The sequence below is a fragment of the Manis javanica genome, chromosome 10, assembly GCF_040802235.1.
Source record: "Manis javanica isolate MJ-LG chromosome 10, MJ_LKY, whole genome shotgun sequence".
Classification (NCBI taxonomy): domain Eukaryota; kingdom Metazoa; phylum Chordata; class Mammalia; order Pholidota; family Manidae; genus Manis; species Manis javanica.
This window is the reverse complement of record NC_133165.1, coordinates 73298550-73318824: the sequence shown is the minus strand read 5'-3', so window position 1 is coordinate 73318824 and position 20275 is coordinate 73298550. Positions and strand designations below refer to the sequence as shown.

Sequence of the window (20275 nt, the reverse complement as noted above, 5' to 3'; positions counted from 1 at the left end):
CAAGAGTTTTTAGAGAAGCAAAGTCATCAAAGATATACAGAGACTTTGAGACTTACAAGAATGCTGTTTAGGTCTCTTCATTCTTATCTTTCTCATTTCAAAATCAGGGTAGTAATTTCTATTTCATTGTATTGTTATAAAGACTAAATTAACGTTGTGGGTAGGTATGTATGTGCCTGTATAATTTTGTCTAGTGAATAGTGCATATTTCAGCATGTTGCCAAGTATAGGCACTCAGTTTGAAAATAATTTCTCCCTTATTGTCAGTTGTTGATTTTTGCTGTTTTGGAGATACTTGCTGAACCTGTCTCCTTTAATGTGACTTCCCTACTATATTGTCAAAACTGCTGTTTCTAATAAGTCATGGACTAGAGAAAAGAGGTAAATCAGTTTATTACAGTTTATCATGAAAAAGTACCTAAGTTTAGAAACATTGAATTTGACATTCCAAGGCTTCTTGGCTTATTCCTTGTTTTTTATTAGCTATGTTCTTCATAGATTTGATAGAGGAAATGACATAAGAAAGGAAATCGAGTCCTTTTTAATCCCTGTTAGATATACAGATGGAGATAGATGTATGTCTAGAAATAGGGGAATGGTTAGGACCAGAGATAAAAATCTGGAGTAGTAAGCTTACAGATGGTGTTTCAAACCCTGGAACAATATAGGAGCACACACAGTAGGGATTCATAACATTTGAAAGTTAATTTAAAAAAAATTCAGTCTGAAGACTTTGTTTGCTTAGCCAGAATAAGAATATAAACTATCAAGTGGCTGTTGACCAGGTGACATGTATGTCATGTCATGTTAAATTAACAATTGATTGCTCTGTTATTTTTATAATAGTCACAAGTGCTTAAAACAAAATCCTAATTCACAAAGATACAGTTTTTGCAAATAGAATTACAGTTCCCATGAACACCTTTACAAAACAAGGGTAAATTTTTCTCAGGATATACTAGAACTCTCTAAGGTTTATTTTTGCCTTAAAATCAATGATTCCACTTTTATCCATCTCCAAATCTTTGAAACTGTTTATATCAGAAAAAAGTCATGGACCTGTGGTTCAACTTTGATACCATCAAGATGGAAATACTCTTAAGGAATTCTTAGATGTTTATGAATTTATAAGTGAATTGACTATTTTGTGGATAGGAAATACTAGAAAATGACATAGTTGCCTGGGCCTTCAGGGTGAGAAGGCCTAAGTTTACTCTGGTGGTTGAAGAATCATTAGGCAGAGTTACCTGATACATGCCAGTCCTCTTTACATTGAATTTAAGACAGACTGTTAGATTCCTGTTGCTGTTGATTAGGGAGAGCACACTTATGATAGCAGGACTGTTCGTTGAAAATCCATAGATTTTTGTCATTTAAATGTCATTGATTTTTACATTTTTTCTTCTTGCCCCCCCTCCCATTTTTTTTTCAAATTTAAATTTACCATTCCAATAATGCTGTTTTCTTCTCTGGAATCTTAAAACTTTGTAATTTTTCAAAAAATTTGCTCAGAAATTATGGCTTTCATTTTATTATCTGTATTGTGTAGTCCTTTTGATGCTAAAGACTATCTAATTGCTATCTTAGTTCTTTGAGATAGTTGCGCAACCTTACACTAGTATCTGAAGTTTTCATTGATGACAGTTATCTCTTTGCTATTACTCTTAAGAGCTTGATTATAATTTGCCTCATCTCTCATCCAAATATATAACCTCTTTGTTTTCTAAGATTCGTTGGAGCTGATTTCAGTGACATTTGAAATACCTAGCTGGCATAATCACACTTCTATTTATCTAAACTTTCAGTTTATTATTTCCTTATATTAAATTCTTACTGTGTAATTTTTTCAGGTTCTATATGTCCTTAGTTTTTACTAAGTAACTCTTCTGATCTCTGTAGTAAATGATGCAGATTTAACAGATGTTAAAAAAATTTGAGCTATATAAGAGCAAAGACCAGTCTACTTTTTATATGTACTTTGTAATGCAATGCATTTCAACATTACAATTACCTTTGAAACTTTTTAAGAACATTTTTGCAGATTCCATTCCAGAAGATTCTGTTTTGATAGAGCTGGTTGATGCTACGGTACCTGAATTTTTAAATGCTACACAGGTATTCTGATATGCATCCGCTATTCAGCCAGGATTGAGAATGGTTAGCCTAACCAATTTTTTCGTTTTTTTTTTTTTTGCTGGATCCCCTACTGAGACCCCATGAAATTCAGCAATACATCCAAAACCAAAAAAATCAACCCCTTTTCCCCAGTCTCCTCCCTAGTTCTCTTATCAAATCTGTACTGCATCTGACAGTTGCTGTGCAGTGCATACAAGTGCTGGCTTGAAACATAATGTAGCAAGATCTTAGGACTGTTACTCTCCTCCTAGGGAAATGCTTAAGATATATATGCTTGGCCCCTATGTGTCCTGGGAGTTGCAGGCAGAGAACTATTCCACAATTGCAAAATCACCGATGTCACAGGCAAGTAGTAATCATAACTTCAAACCTTGTCATGTCTGTTAGACATTCATGTTGAGTAAAATTTGTCTGATTTAAGACCATCTCCCTTATTTCTATCTTTATTCCAAACCTTTGAAATATTTCCTGGGAAATGTATCTTTAAGCTACTGTGCAATTAACCCTTATATCTTTCTTATTTAAATAGCATATTTTTCTGTCCCTGAAAAAAATTTGCTGAGGATTTGATTTTCCATATCAGAAAATGAGACCAAAGTTGCTGACATTCTGATATTAACACAACCTTTTAAAATTTTTTAAATAAATTATATAGGAATTTATCATTATTTAAGAGAAATGGGCTGCTGCTGCATCTTAAGTAATATTATTGAGTCCTGAGATTCCATTATACTTGCATCTTAACCACATTCACAAAAATTTTTACAAACAAGTTTTTCAGTCTCTGCCCCTATCCCACCATGGGTACATATTTGTTACTTAAAATGGTTGAAACAATTTTAGGAATTTTGATGATGCTTTTCACTTTTAGATCCTTTTCACCTTTAGAAGTGAGCCATACTTTTTAAGTGAATTCCAAACTAAACAGTTAAGGAAATGGAAGCAAGCCTTTGTGTAATATAGTAAAATCTAGTGAAGAGAAATGATGTTTCCTCCTTATCTCTATTTCTACCCTCTCGTATCTTAACCCTTCTAGGATCCATTCAAATGTTGTATTTTTTTTCATATTGTATGTGTACTTTCTGTCCTTGGAGTACTTTATTTAACAATTATCTGGGGTAGCATTGATCATATGTTGTAACAAATTGTGCTAAAAGTACTTTGAGAAAGCAGAACCTGTTGCCTGCTTTTTCGTTTTTGGCCTCATGTTTTTGTTGCTGGAAATCTGTCTTAGTAGTTTACATTAAATACTGTGTATTTACCAACAAGATTTTTTTTTTAATCTTAGATGACATTGGTGCCCACATGAATGTAGGAAGAACTTATAAAAATTTAAATAGAACCAAAGAAGCTGAAGAATCTTACATGATGGCTAAGTCACTGATGCCTCAAGTAAGTTATAATTTATTCCTATTGTATCATGTCTGCTAGATGTCATATTGAACAGAATTATCTAGATGGAAAATCCTTATCTTCATTTTGTTGATATAAAAGTAAGGTGTCTGATAAACCATCTATTACTACAAGTTTTATAAAGGATTACACTTTCTAGCTCATGTAATTAAAAAAACATTTCTGTATAGTCTGCTTATAAAAATGAAATCCATAAAGATACAAATTTAGGTATTCTTGATTACAAGTTAACATGTTAAATCACTTTAAGTGAAGAGAATTTTAATTATGTACATTTGGCACTAAATTCAACACTACACCTATCAAAAAATAAATGAATAAAAGCTATAAAATGAGTGGATACATCTCTGTTGCTGTATTGTGTCCATCAGTTGTTACAGTGACACAAGTATAAGATTCACTGGATATCACAGTATAGCATCAAAGTTGGAAAATCTGATCCTGCCCTTGACCAGCATGCATCATCAGTAAATATAGTTTACCCTGAGCTACAGTTTTCACATTTGTAGTATATTATTATCATGTTGATTATAACGGTAATATTAAAATGAGTAGACAGCTTGATGAATGTTTTAAAACACAGTTGGACCACATGATATTTTAAGAATTACTTCAGTCCTAAGATTCTAATGTTAAATTGTGTTCAATATAGATTTTTATCAGATATAGTTTATGTTCTTTGAAAATTTGGATCCATATGTATTATATATCTTTTATTTAACCTAAGTAGCTGGAGAATTTTGTTCCCTAACTGTACCAAACAAGTGATTTTTTTAGTGTAAATCTGTAATAAAATTAACTACTTTATTGTCACAATCAAGAAATATGTTGAGGGGCAAATATGGGGGAGAGAAACCAGTGCATGGCTTCCGGAAAAAAAAAAAAAAATTTTGCTGACAACATGAAAGTTGATGTGGTATAACACATAGCCTAGAGTGAGGGAAAGCAGACCTGAATTCTGAGTTCTATTCCTGCTCTAATGCAAACATACTGAGAGCCTCAAAAAGTTTCTGATTTATATGACTTCATAAACTAATACCTACAGATAAGCTTACAATTTTCTATTGAGCTGGCATGAATGAAAAAATACATCCTTCAATGCCACAAAAATACTATTTTGTTTATATTTTGTGAATAATGTGGATGCTTTCACATTTTTATGATTTAATATAGAAGCAAAACTAGTAGCATAATCTTTTTATGTTCTATTTTTTATTTTAAGCAAGCAACCAGGAATACTTATTTTTTACTTTAATTTGGTACTTGAAGCATCAAATCATGAAAATGCCTTTTCTTCTGAACAGATTATTCCTGGTAAAAAATATGCAGCCAGAATTGCCCCTAACCACCTAAACGTTTATATCAATCTGGCCAACCTGATCCGAGCAAATGAGTCCCGACTGGAAGAAGCAGATCAGCTGTACCGACAAGCGATAAGCATGAGGCCAGACTTCAAGCAAGCTTACATTAGCAGGTATTGTAGTTCACTTTAAGCTATCATTATAGGAGATTGAAGCTGCATCTATCTGCATAAAATTTTGACTATCTTAACCAAATTGGTTTTCTTTTTTCTTGTAGTAATCTTAATTGGCGATCAAGAGCATAGAAACTTAGCCTGTTTTAGACTAACAGTCAATTTAGTTGATTTAATTTGAAATTGATAAGAGAGTCCATAACTTAAAAGTATTTGTTTCCTAAATCTGAATTTTTATTTACATTGTAAGTTTTATATTTAATGGTATATTTTTACCTTTGAAAGTCCTGAAAAATTTGAAGTAATACACAAAAAAATAAGATTTTTGTTAGGACTAAAACACTTTATCCAATTATTATTCATAACTTAATATAACTCAGATTCTATATGAAAGAAAAGGTAGGTCTTTCTTAGTTTCATTTGCTCCTCATCACCAAATTCATTTTTACTTAAAACACCTGAAATATAACATTTTATAATAATTACTTACAATAACCAACTCTCAAGAGCTTTCTTAAGTAAATACTGAGAATTGACTGGTAAGTGATGCCTTTATCACAAAGAAATTTTTCAGTTGTCAGTAAAAAAAATTTTGGCATCACATGTTAGAAATTAATATGCCTTCCCATGTAAGTGTTATCATTCATTATTATACTTGAGGAAAATTATATGTTAAACTTTGTTTTTTAGCTTGGCTCAGAAACCTAATAATAATTTATAACATCATACCTATGAGTAAAATGTATTCAGAATTTGTTAAGTTTTTGAAATAAAAATCTGTTCCTAAGTTGGAAGCTGTCTTTGTTCCTCCTTACCAAGCAATTGTTGAAACTCGCTAAGTTTAGTGGGATTGCATTTATAAATCAAACCCGTCATGTTAACCTATAAAAAATTATTCGACAGTCTCTGCATTAAGAAAATAATATTTTGGACCAGCACTCATTCTAGAAGTTGGTTTAATTGAGAATATTAATAGTTCTTTCATTTCATCCCTATACTGATACTTTAGGAAATAATAGTATCATAAGAAAAGTTATTCTTATATTGCTACTTAAATTAATTTGTCCATATGTACTAGAGAAAAATGACTTTCATAAGTTCTCTAACATAAAATAGAACCGTATTAGAAAGATTTGCAGTGTTTTTTAACTGTGCTCGGTTCCAAATGTGTTTTTCAAAAGTACCTGCAGATGGCACTAGTGCCCTCCCACCCAACCTGATCAGCTTTTTAAATTCTTTTTTGTTATAATGAATGGTGATTTTATAAGAATACATTAAATAAGACTAAGTTAATATAAGAAGAGGTAAAATTTTTCAAACGTTCTATTTTTGTGTAGTGAGACTTGTAACATAGATTTGAATACTGGAATTTCCCCATCACTGCTGTATTTATTATTTTCCTTCTTCAGATGCTATTACTTCATCTCCTGACAAATTGGTCTCCCACTCTGGTTGCCATTAGTTTTCTGAGCTACTCTAGTCCTTTTAAGAAATTATTTTCTCTGTCCCCATTTCATGGATAACTCCCCACATCTTACCCTCTAAAGTTAGGCATGCTTTTTCCTTTAATATTTGGAAACCTATCAAGCCAAATTTGCTAAACCATTGAGTTCAGGTTGAGGACAGCTTCAGGTACTTATTATGTTTGAAAGAAAACTTAAGGAGCCTAAGTTTAAAGGAAAAAGGAAAGCTCTGAATATGTGGAAAAACCTTAATACTAAATAAATAAAAAAATAATGTCTACAAACTGACATGGTGGTGTAAGTAAATCTTGTGTTTGATTTTTCCACAGAGGAGAATTGCTTTTAAAAATGAATAAGCCTCTTAAAGCAAAAGAAGCATATCTTAAAGCACTAGAGCTGGACAGAAGTAATGCAGATCTTTGGTACAACTTGGCGATTGTTCATATTGAACTTAAAGAACCAAATGAAGCCCTAAAAAACTTTAATCATGCTTTAGAACTAAATCCAAAGCATAAGCTAGCATTATTTAATTCTGCTATATTAATGCAAGAATCAGGTATGTTTTCTCAAAAATTTCTATATTTAAACGTATTGTAGTTTGAAATTCAATAGAAGTTTATACTACATGTAGCAAGTGTTTTATGAATGGACAGTTTATATCAAATGCAAAAATGATTTATATGAAAATATTTAAAATCCTTGGAGTAAACTTTTCAGGTAGTGTGCACTAACATATATAACATTAATTCTTAGTTCTTCTGATAATATGTTAAGGCTGATTTGTCAGGCAGTCTGTTAAGTAAGCAATGCCTTTCTAATCTATTTTGGGATTTTACACGTGGAAATATATAATCTCTTAAATATAAACAGTATGCTGGCCAAGTAATCTGAACTTGTAAAATTATTTTCCATAATTATTCCTAGGGAGCCAAGAATATTATCTGTTTTAGAAAAGTTTGTGTTTTGTATTCTCTTGATTTATAAGACCAAATAATTTGGTATCATTTTATATCCAGTTTACTATTTTCTAAGATATTACCTTAATTTCCTATAATGTAGCAAAAGTAATTTATTCTTCACAATAAATCAAGATATTTGATATATAGGAATTTTAGTACTACTTCAGAAAGCAGTGTGTATAATTCATAATCTTAATTTTTATGTTTGGAAAAATCTCCATATTTACATTTTTAAATTAATTCTTTAAATTATATTATTTTAGAGCTAAAGAGGACCTTTGAATTTCCTTTTGCCCATCTTCTGTTTAGTAGATTGTAGAGTAAGGACCAGATTGATCTAAAATCCAGCATAACGTCATATGGCTAATTTACTAACTAGTCCAAGATAAGCACTTAAGCCTACTGATATATTCTGAAAATTTCTTCATTATATTGTCAAATTAAAGAATAGAGGGAGGTGTTCATGCCTGGTATTCAAAAAAAGAAATTTAGAGAGAAACTAATATTTGTGTAAAGTTAGCTAATCCTAGTAATCATGAAATTGTCAAACACAAGATTGCTCCATAAGGGCTGTGATTGTAGAACTTGAATGTCTTTGTATTTATTTGTAATAGAACTGTTTCAATGACTATTTATTTCTTAAATCTTAATTTATATTTATATTATAAGCTTTATGTTGAATGGTTTATTTGTACCTTTAAAAGTCCTAAAAAATTGAAGTAATTTACAAAAAAGTCTGATTTTGTAAGACTGAAACATTTTGTTTATACAATAATAGTTACTATTTGAGCCTTTTTATATATGTCTCATGTAATACTTAGAAAATCGGTAGGATAACCTAGAGAAGTTAAATAACTTGTTCAGTGCATAAAGTCAAGATTGAATACATCTTTGTTTGCAAATTCCTTGCCTCTTCCTCTTGATTTTCTTTTCTTCCTCTGCTGCTCTCAGATTCTATACCATAAGGAGATGATCCCCTTTTGGTGTTTGAGGAATTCTTACTGCTTTAAAGGAAAGGAAGTGAGCTATCATCTCAATGTTTCAGACATTATCTTTCTCATGAAAAACTTCATGGTTTTTGCTTTGTGCTTTTGGTTTTAGATACAGCAGTTAGTTGTTCTGATGCTGTCTCTGTAATCTTTAACTAGATAAACACAGATAAAGTGGCTTTGTTCCTCAGACTTAGTTCACTTGCTAACAATACAAATTTTTTTTTTCTTTTTGAAAAAACTATTTTTAGGTGAGGTTAAACTCAGACCTGAAGCTAGGAAACGACTTCTAAGCTATATAAATGAAGAGCCACAAGATGCTAATGGTTATTTCAACTTGGGGATGCTTGCCATGGATGACAAAAAGGACACTGAAGCAGAGATGTGGATGAAGAAAGCCATAAAATTGCAAGCCGACTTCAGAAGTGCTTTGTTTAATCTGGCTCTCCTGTATTCTCAGACTGCAAAAGAATTAATAGCTTTGCCAGTTTTGGAAGAGTTACTCAGATACTATCCTGATCATATTAAGGGTCTCATTTTAAAGGGAGACATTCTGATGAATCAAAAGAAAGATATTCTTGGAGCAAAAAAATGTTTTGAAAAGATTTTGGAGATGGATCCAAGCAATGTGCAGGGAAAACACAATCTTTGTGTTGTTTATTTTGAAGAGAAGGACTTACTAAAAGCTGAAAGATGCCTGGTTGAAACACTGGCATTAGCACCACATGAAGAATATATTCAGCGCCATTTGAATATAGTCAGGGATAAAATTTCCTCATCTAGTTTTATAGAACAGCCAATATTGCCAGCTGATAAGACTTCAGGTGTAGGAGACAAAATTCCAACTGAAAATGGAGATGATACCAGAAGTGAACCAAGACCTACACAGATAATAAAAACAAGTGATAAAAGTCAGTCTCAATCCAACAAACAATTAGGAAAAAATACAGACAAAGAGATCCCTCACAAAACAGCAAAAGAAATCAAAGAAATTGAGAAGAAAAGAGTTGCTGCTTTAAAAAGACTAGAAGAGATTGAACGTATTTTAAATGGTGAATAGCATTACTCTTTATCATGTGGCAGTGGCTTTCAAAGAACTTCACTTTATATCATGTTATTGCTTATACTGGGAGCTTTGAAAAATAGCAAGGATATGTAACTGTCTATCATGAACTGCCTCTACATAGGATCAAAATAAGATTTTCTCTGAAAACTTATCTTCCCCAGGGTATGTATTATATAAGATATGACAGTAGTTTTCTGCATTTTTGGTGAATGTAGCAGAAATATTAAATTATAGGTGGCAAATTCATATCTTCTGTTATAGAAAGAAAATCCTTTCAGCAAAGCAACCTTGACTATTATCAATTAAAAATACTCCGAGGCCTGAATGATAATAATCCCTTATGGGCAAATCCAGCATGTGCTGGCTTATTCTATGAACTCACATTTATTAGCTGACTTCATTTTCTTATTACCTATTAGAATCTGATTGTGGATTGAAAACACTTGTTGAACACCTTTTTTTTCTTTAGTAACTTCTGTTTAAGGGATTTTGCACTACAAAAGAATGGTGTCTTCCATTATGTTGTATTTAACTATTGACTTTTAGAAGGAATGACAGATGAAACATTTTAAAATAAGATGTGTTAGCATAAGAATGTATTTTCATGATTGTGTGCCTGTCCTTCACTCTAAAATGCAGTTTTTAATCGGGTAAAGTTTTAAATAATATATACATATATATATACGCACACACACATACATACATTTCTAATGGTGCTCATATATACTGTATTTTCATTTTTTATATACTGAGTTTCACAGCATGAACCGTGTGATCATGACTGTCTTTGACATTTACTATTCATGTTTATTAAAAGGGTAGTAGTCATATTGAGAAGTCCCAATAACTATAATTTTATTTAAACTTTTTGGGTTAAAAAGTAGTTTCTCTTTCATCTTAGTTTTATCTCTCTAATGTTATTTTAATTTTGTTTCCAAAAACACATCTTTTAAAAAAAAGTTTATTTTTAAACACTTAAGTTCTTGTTATCCTGCTATGGTGTATATTTTTATTAAATATTTATTTTGACTACTGAATTTTCATAGAATGTTAAAGCTGTTTTAATTCCATCAAGTATGGAAAACAAATTACTATTGCATTTTCTTATATGTGCATATTTTACAGTTTGACCAAGATTCCATGATTTTTGGCCTCTCCATCTGTAAAAGACAATTAGCCTAATGTAGGGTTAATAAATTAGCTGGTTTTAGTAAATTTAAACCTGAGAACTGTTAGGTTGAAGATTAGATACAAATTAAATGTATCAATTTACATCTGATTTTTTTCTTGAGTTAAAATGTATTTCAGATGAGTTTTATATACCTAATAAATCTGGTTTTAATTAAAAATGTTAAAGCTCAAGCTGTCATACTGGGATAGTAACTAATTTCTATGCAGTTTTTCAGAAACTGTATTTCTGTTCCTCTGAGAGAACTGATTTCTGATTATGTATGTTTCAAAACCATATTCCTGTAACTTGTTTTAAAGAAATGTTTTATAATTAGGTCACAAGAAATGTGGTCTGCATTAAAGACCCACTCTAACTAGGTTCCCCAAGGCTCTTAGGCAAGTACTGACACTAGTGATAGTTCATTTTGATCCTTAATATGTGATCCTATTAAGCAGTAAAGCAATATCTAATTTCATTTCTTAAATTATGGCTTTGCAATTCAAGATAGAAGATGAATACCTCAGTTACAATGATTTGAAAAATGACATCTATGTTATTCTAATGTTTTCTCTTCTTGAGGAAAAAGTTACTGAGTTTAGTCGCTAGTGTTACAGTATCAAGTGAAGATAATTCAGAAAAATAGGAGGAAATCTTTCATTACAGCAGACCATAATAAAAGTTTTGAGTATATTAAATTAATTAAATTATGTAACTATTCAAAATAAATGTACTAATGTTACTAAGTGGTTTTTATTGAAAAAAAATTTCTTCCTTATTAGCACTTAGAACAGTGCTTATCATGTAGGAAGTGCTCTATATTTGAATTTAAAATAATTTAAATCACATCCACTCTGAGTAATTTTTCCAAATCAATGTTTGTCAAATCTTACCTCATATTAGAATTACTGGAGGGCTCTTAATGTAGACCTCAACCCATAACAGTTAAATCTGAATTTCTTAGGGGTGGAGCTGTACTTCAGTTTTCCTAAAAAGTTATGAGTAATACTAATTTGTAGTCAATGTTAGTGACCACTCCTCTTAATTAGTTCAAGAAAATTCTCTTTGTGTTTCCTGTGTTAACTTTTTTAGTTAGTAATATAACCCAATTAAGTTTTGATGTTTTAAGTTCTAATAAGGAATATGCTCCTCTGATAACTAGAACTTATTCCATCTTAAACTCCATCAAGGCTTGCTTATGTGTAAAATGATTATTTCTTCTCTTTAAACTCATTATAGAAATGTTATTCCAGTTGTTCAGGTGAAAAAGGCAATGGATTTTTTTTTTACTTGGAGCTGCCTTTTGGGGGGAGTGGAGCATTAGGGACATTTTATCCTTGTTCACTAAGCTGTGATTCAGAGTTGTTAGCATCTGTGTTTGGAAAAGAATTCTTATCATAGGTTTGTGTGCTGGCAAAAGGATGTAATTTTAGTTCTGTTAAAAGAACCTATTCCCCAGGAGTTCTAAAAAAGCTTTGACAATCCCCAAAGGGAAATTTATATTACTCCTTCACTGTTTCTGAGAAGGAAGAATTAATTTTTCTCCTATTGCTCCTACTTGTGTTTCCTCATTAACACTCAGAATTGGGAATTTTATAATTAGTCTAATAAGTAATTTTATGCAGTTGATGGCTTGGAGGGTAAAAAATAAGTTTGCAATTTTGTGTTTGCTTTTATGTAAATATTTGGTATGTGAATTACACAATTCTAATAAAACATGATGCCTTTTCATCTAATTTGATCTCTCAACTTCATGTTATAGAATGCTTCTTTACAGATGTTTTAATGAATAATATTATGAAAATATATAGATTTGTATGTCGATTTGTACTTTAGAAATCCATATATTTGTCATATTTATTTTTTTAAAAACCTCTTAATTGCATGACTAAATGGTATTTAAAATAAACCTCCCAAAATTTTTGGTAAATGTTCAAAATTTTGCTTGTTGGAAGCTAACAGCCATCCATGTTAAGGGTTTATAAGAAAATAATTCAAAAATTATACATTTTATATTACTATGGTGTCTATGTGTACCATATTTCTAAATATTCAGTATTAAATTGATACTTTTCAAAACCTTAACCTGAACTGCCTTTTAGTTTTAAAATGAAAAATACAGTAATGTATCGAGATTTTTCCCGTACAAAGAAAGAAGAGCTGCTGAGTAGTTTAGCAATAATCTGAGAAAGGCACGTGTTACTTTAATTCCTAACAGTGATATATTTTCAACCCTGAGTGAGAGAAACTAAACAAGAAAATGAAACAGTTAACCTCAAACATGGAGTTTTATAACATACAGAATTGGAAGTCAGTGTAGTAAAATAGGTGTTTAAGTTATAGATTTGCCTGGATTCAAATTCTGGTACCACCTATATAGCATAGGGGAAGTTATTTAATATGTATGTACTCTGTTTTATCTTCTGCAATTTGGAGATGCATATATAATCTTAATAACTTAATGAGGAAAGTATATTCTCCAATATATGTGTTATATATATAAATAATATAAAGTAATATATTAAAATACATGCATTTATATATACATATCCTATTGTAATTTCTGCAGGTATCTCTGTAACAGTAAATAATGCATGCTCAACCATATGCACTGTAAATAACCTTTACCAAACATGATTGACAAGTACCATAATTAAGATCATTAGGGAATTGTTATAAACAAAAACCATGAGTTATTTGATTTGATATGATTAGCTTAGTTTTCTTAATGGGGCTCTAAGAATGAAATGAGCAGCTGTAACCAATGGTACTGACCTATTCATTTTGTGTTGTATATTACATTTGGTTGTGGTTTTGTAGCATTGTATTGCCAAACTAGGAAAATTAACAAAATGATTTTCATTTTGCTGAAGACTGGCCTTATTAATGGGTACTTTCCTGGAAAGTAATTACCAACTTCCATCAGGTACTAACATCTTTTTTGGAGCATGGCAGAATGTTTACATGCCAGAAGCTTTGTTTAATTCTATGACATTTCTAATTTTATTTTTTTAATTTAGAAAATGGAAAAATATAGTAAATATAAAATATATTAATATACTTAAATTGCTTAGGATAGTTCTTGGCACATGCAAAGTAAGTAGTAAATGTTTTAATGTAATCATAAAGCTTAGGCTTGCATTTGATGCATAAGGTTTGATTTATATATGTATTAGCAGAGATAATATCAATAATGACCATGGCCACAAATTATTAGACATCTTATATTAATGCTTTTTCCTTAACTAACCCAGCAGGTAAAATATATTTATAGCCTAAGATAAAATATGTTTGTTAAATATTAAACTTATAAGTTAAATTTATCTAATAAATGATTAAAATGCACAATGAGAACTCAAACTATGATTAGTGTCTAAAAGTCTCTGAAGACTTGATCTCAGGTAAATTCATGTTCTTTGGAACCCACTTTCTTCATAAATAACATTTCTGTGACTATGCCAGTAGAGAGCATATTTCCCATCAAGTAGCCATTATATTTTATAAGAGCCTAGTACGTATCATGTTTCTGCCTTGAACAAAATAACCCTGCCAAATCAATATTGCTTGCCTTTCTTAAACACTTACATGGTTAAAATTCAGTGTCCTTTACTCCTTCCTTCCCCCATAGCTTTCATTTCTGGTATTAGGAAAGTAGTCTGATTAAATTAATCCATATTGAAGTTTGAGTGGATCTTGTTAATCATCTCAACGTTGATTCAAGTGAATCTCTTGCTTTGTGAAGCTGCAGGCAGTATAGGGGAGTTCTTTAAGGGGCATGGCTATCTAAGCAATGAACTGAGAGAGGCTATAAAAAGGCTTTATAACCTCAAGGCCACTTCTGACCAGAGTTCTGTTTTCAACGGGTGCTGGTAGGCCAGGTGCCTGCCTTTTGGGAGTGTAATCAGAGTAACCACAGGCTATCAGCAGAATTTGACCTCAGCCTAATAGTATATCTGTAAAATTAATTCCTGGACAGTGGATATACAGAGCTTCCTCATCTTGCGATATGTTACACCCTGATTAACCCATCAAAACTTTGACAATATCTTAAGTCAAAAACGCTTTTAATACATCTCACCTACCGAACGTTGTAGCTTAGCACCTTAAACATACTCAGAACACTTATACTAGCGTTCAGTTGGGCAAAATCATCTAACATAAAGCCTGTTTTATAATAAAATTTTGAATATCTCATGTAATTTATGGAATACTGTACTGAAGATGAAAACAGAATGGCTGCGTGGTTACAGAATGGTTGCAAGTGTGTTGGTTGGTCTCTGTAGTGATCACATAGTGGGCAGAGCTGCGGCTCGCTGCCACTGCCCAGCATCATGAGAGAGTGTAGTGCTGCCCAGGAGAACATTAAAAATTCCAGGTAAGGTTTCTACTGAATGCTTTTCTTTTTTTCACACTATTGTAAAAGTGAAAAATTGTTAAGTCAAACCTAAGTCTGGGACTCTCTCGTGTGTATACTTTTAATACATGGTCTCTTTATATGACCCCGTATCCTTCAGTGGGTGGATCTACAGTGTCATTTGCAGGCTTCTTTATCTCTGCCTATACCTTAAATACTAGTCTCTTTAGTACCCCTTTTCTCCTCGCTCCAAATCTGAAGTCCAGATCCAGATTCTCTCTAAGCACAGAACCATGAATTCAGTGATCTACTAAACAAACACATCCAGACACATCCAGTCCCCCTTTCCTCTCTTCTAAACCCCATTATGCCTAACTGGATAATGTCTAAGAAAGAAGAAAATAATATCCGCCTTTAAGCAGGGAAAGGAGATATGGGAGAGACAAAATGAACATAAGATCTTGCTAATAGTTTGCTCCAAACTGGCAAAATTTAAGACATCAGTAGAGTAAGTAGACATCATTATGGGGCTTAGGTTAAAAACAGGTACTGCAAAAATCACCAAAGAATCTATAACTTGTAATCCATCAGAAGAAAACTAATGGAGTATAGTAATGGAGACAGGGCTAATAGTGCAGTATGAAAGATGTTAAACTAAAGGGCCGACATACCAATTCATTAAAATAAATGTAAAATGATAGCCTAACACATTCTGAAGTTCTATTTTTCATATTTTAATTATATTCAATTAAATTATATAACATTGAATTATAAGGTCCAACAATATGTACACACCTGTATACAGAAAAATTGAAAAATTAAATGTCTACTAGTAAATATGAACCAAAGCAATCTGGGGAAGCAATTTTAATACATGACAAAAATAGAATTTAAGGCAAAAAGGAAAAGGGAATGAATGACACATAATACTGGTAAGAGGAAGAATAGAACAAAAAGATATGTCCATCAAATATGTATGTAACCTAACAATATGTCCTAAAAATAATAACAAATATAAGTACAAGGAAACATAAATCAGAAATTGTAGCTGGAGATTTTAACAAAACTTTCTGAGAAACTTAGTGGATCAAACAAAAAAGCAGATTAAAAACTTAAACTATTAAATGCATATAGAATTTCCTGTTTGATACAGAGAATATATATTACTTTCCAGCATACATGGAATATTTACAGAAGAGATTTAGGCCACAGAGAAAACTAGTAAATTCCAAAAAACAAAAGACTATCTTCTTTGATCATAATGCAAATGTTCATAGGCAGTTTTATTTGTAGTAATAGAGCTGGAAACAACCTAAATGCTCATCAGCAGATAAATTGATAAACATCTTGTGATATATTCAAACAATGAAATACTCTTTGGCAAGTACAAAAAAACAGTAAGCCTTACTCACAGGGGTACATTATGTATAGTTTCATTTATATGAAATCCCAGAACAATCTAATCAATAGTGGATGCTTAGAACTACAGGTGGTGACATGAAAACGCCCTGGAGAACTTACAGGGATGTGCTTGTTCCTGGCCCAGTAATTCCACTCTTTGGTATTGACAAAGGAAATGCATATACAGCTAAATGTGCACCAAAGACACAAGAATATTTTTAGTATTATTTGTACATGTCCCAGCTTTGAAATGACCAAAATATTCATGAAAGTAGACAAGATATTTAAATCATGTTGCAGTCATACAGTGAAATGCTATGAATATACAATAAATATGCATTAATTACTGCTACATGTAACAGAGTGGATGGTTCTCAAAAGTACAATATTGGATAAAAAGGCAATCCAAAAATAATTCTGTATGATTCTATTTATACGAAGCCCAAAACCTATCAACATGAATTGGTGCTTTGGTTACCTGAGGGAGGACAAGAGGGTGTTACCTGGAAGGAAGCAGGTGATGATGGCCATTGATGTTCTGTGTCATTCCATCTCTTGATCTGAGAGATTGCACAGGCAGGTTCAGTTTTTGACAATTCACGGTGTATGCTTTTTTCTAGATACATATATTCAAAAGCTTAATATTAAAAGATATATTTAGGAAAATGGAAAAATACAATAAAAACAAGTGAAATACAAGAGAATTCTACAATCACAGTTTAGTAAGAAATATCAATGTAGAGAATGCCTGGAAGAGTATACAGTAGAATAATTAAAAAACAGCTTTATAGAGAGAAAATTGGCATACAATGAACTTACATTTAAAGTGAACAGTTGAATATTTGACACATGTACCTGCCTGTGAAACCATCACCATAGTCATAATAGTATATTCATCACCCCTCAAAATTTCTTTTTGTAATCCTTCCAGTCTCACCCCTCCCTGCCCTGTCCCTAAACCAGTGATAGGGATAGATTTATTTACCTTTATCCTACAGTTTTACATAATGGAATCATACATTATTTTGTCTGGCTTCTTCCATTCTGCAATGGCCTGAATGTTTGTGTCCACCCCCACCCCAAATTCATATGTTGAAGGCCTAACCTTTAATGTGATGGTATTTAGAGGTAAGGCCTTTGGGAGGCAACCAAGTTTAGATAAGGTCTTGGCAGCAGAGCCCCCGTGATAAATTAGTGTCCTTATTAGAAGAGGAAGAGATCAGGATGAAAAGGGAGAGAGAAAGAAGAGTTGCATATGCGGGGGGGAGGGGGAGGGAGGGGAGGTTCTCAGCAGGAACCAGCCTGCTAGCACTTTAATCTTGGATTTCTCAGCCTCCAGAACTTAGTCATTTTCAAATACTAATCAATAAGAAATGTTTTTATTTTCATATTTGTAATGCATATTTTCTGACTGGCTTCAGTTTACCCCATTTTACAAACATCCATTTGGAGATTTAGTCCATGATTGGTCCATGTGTTTCTGTATGTGTGGAGACCACAGCTTGTGACTCAGACCTGTCATTAAGCATTCATCACTGACTCATCTACTGTGATTCATTTAGGAAGGAGAACTTGACCAAAGAGCAATGAGACATGCAGTCAGCTTAGGGTTAAAGGGATTGGCAGTGCATTGTGGCTGTATTAGTTTTCTAGGGTTTCTGTAACAAACTACCACAAATTGGGATGGCTTAAAAAAACAATAGAAATTTATAGTCTCACTGTTCTGGAGACTAGAAGTCCAAAATCAACACGTTGGCAGAGTTGGTTCCTTCTGGAAGGCACTGAAGGAAAACCGGTTCCGTGACTTCCTCTTAACTTCTAGCCGTTGTCAGCTCTCCTTTTATGCCCTCCGACCTGTTTATATGTCACTTTCATCTGTGCCTCCATTCACATGGCATTCTCTCTGTCTATTCTCTTTTTCTTATAAAGACATGGGTGGTATTGGATTAAGAGCCCAGTCTTGGATTACAGTCTCTAGTATGACCTCATCTTCATTAATTATATATGCAACAACCTAATCTCACATAAAATCACATTCTGAGGTAATAAGAGTTAAGATTTAAACATATTTTTCAAACATAATTTAAGCCACAATAGTGATGACCATGGTCAATTTCTACAAGTCAGGAAATTCAAGGGTGATTCAGATTTAAAGGCTGATATTTCATGATCTCCCTCTTTGTTTACTACTACAAGATGTAGAGTGAATGAAAATAGATTAAAAGAATGTTTAAATAAATTTTACTATTAGAGAAATACCGATCTTTACAAACCTTAAAATAATCCTCAGGGGGGCGGAGCCAGGATGGCAGCGTGAGTAGAGCAGTGGAAATCTCCTCCCAAAAACACATAGAGCTATGAAAATATAACAAAGAAAAATCTTCCTAAAATAGAGACCACAGGACACAGGACAACATCCAGACCACATCCACACCTGCAAGAACCCAGCGCCTTGCGAAGGGGGTAAGATACGAGCCCCGGCCCGGCGGGACCCGAGCACCCCTCCCCCCGGATCCCGGCAGGTGGAAAGAAACCAGAGCGGTTTTTTTTTTTTTTTTTTTGGCGAGTGCTTTTTGGAAGCCTTAAAGGGAAAGGCCCCCGTTGCTAGGGAGGCAGGGTGGTGGGACCGGTGAGCAGGTGCCTGGACCGGCGCCTGAGGACAAAGAATATCCCGCGTTTCTCCCTGCGGGACCGGCGGGCGGGTGCCTGAGACCGGTGCCTGAGGACGGAGGAAATCGCGCGTTTTTCCCCTTTTTTTTTCTTTTTGGCGAGCGCTTTTTGGAAGCCTTAAAGGGACAGGGACCCCGGTGCTAGGGAGGCAGGGTGGCGGGACTGGTGAGCAGGTGCCTGGGACCGGCGCCTGAGGACAAAGAATATCCCACGTTTTTCCCTGCGGGACCAGTGGGCGGGTGCCTGAGACCGGCACTTGAGGACAGAGGAAATCGCGCGTTTTTCCCCTTTTTTTTCCTCTTTTCTGCGAGTGCTTTTTGGAAGCCTAAAAGGGACAGGAACCCCGGTGCTAGGGAGGCAGGGCAGCAGGACTGGTGAGCGGGTGCCTGGGACCAGCGCCTGAGGACAAAGAATATCGACCGTTCCTTCCCTGCGGGACCGGTGGGTGGGTGCTTTTTGGAAGCCTTGAAAGGACAGGGACCCTGGTGCTAGGGAGACAGGGCAGCAGGACCAGTGAGCGGGTGCCTGGGACCGGCACCTGAGGACAAAAAAAAAAAAAAAATCGCTTGTTTTTTCCTTTTTTTTTTTTTCTTTCTGTTCCCTCTCTTATTGTTGCTGTTGTTGTTTTGGTTTGGAGAGTGCTTTTTGGAAGTCTTAAAGGGGCAGGACAGGTCACTTAGACCAGAGGCAGGGAATCTGGGGATCTCTGGGCACTCTAACCCCCTGGGCAGCAGGGAGCACAGAGGCCCCTTATGGAGATAAATAGCCTACTGGCCACTCCCCCTCCAACGGGGCTCCACCATTTTGAAGAAACAGCCCCAGCCAGGCCAAGCCCACAGCAACAGCGGAGATAAACCCCAAAGCAACTGGGCAGGAAGCAGAAGCCCTGTCTGCGCACAGCTGCCCAGCACAAGCCACTAGAGGTCGCTATTCTCCCAGGAAAAGGCTACAAACCAACAAGAAGGGAAGCTCTTCCAGCAGTCACTTATACCAGCTCTGAAAACTATCTCTATCACCATGAAAAGGCAAAACTACAGGCAGACAAAGATCACAGAGACAACACCTGAGGAGACAGACCTAACTAGTCCTCCTGAAAAAGAATTCAAAATAAAAATCATGAACATGCTGACAGAGATGCAGAGAAAAATGCAAGAGCAATGGGATGAGATGCAGAGAAAAATG

General features: G+C 33.7%; 1 protein-coding gene across 4 annotated transcripts in view; it reads left to right on the top strand.

The window, feature by feature from the left end:
* The window catches only part of TMTC3 (transmembrane O-mannosyltransferase targeting cadherins 3), a 72612-nt gene extending 60195 nt beyond the window's left edge, over positions 1 to 12417 (top strand). For all 4 annotated transcript variants that reach the window (XM_037024727.2, XM_073213341.1, XM_073213340.1 and 1 more), the window contains 4 exons: positions 3425 to 3528; positions 4854 to 5023; positions 6816 to 7042; positions 8686 to 12417. In XM_037024727.2, coding sequence (XP_036880622.2) covers positions 3425 to 3528; positions 4854 to 5023; positions 6816 to 7042; positions 8686 to 9494 — 1310 coding nt within the window. In that variant the 3' untranslated portion in view covers positions 9495 to 12417. The remainder of the gene's footprint in view (positions 1 to 3424; positions 3529 to 4853; positions 5024 to 6815; positions 7043 to 8685) is intronic.
* The last annotated feature ends 7858 nt before the right edge of the window (positions 12418 to 20275 follow it).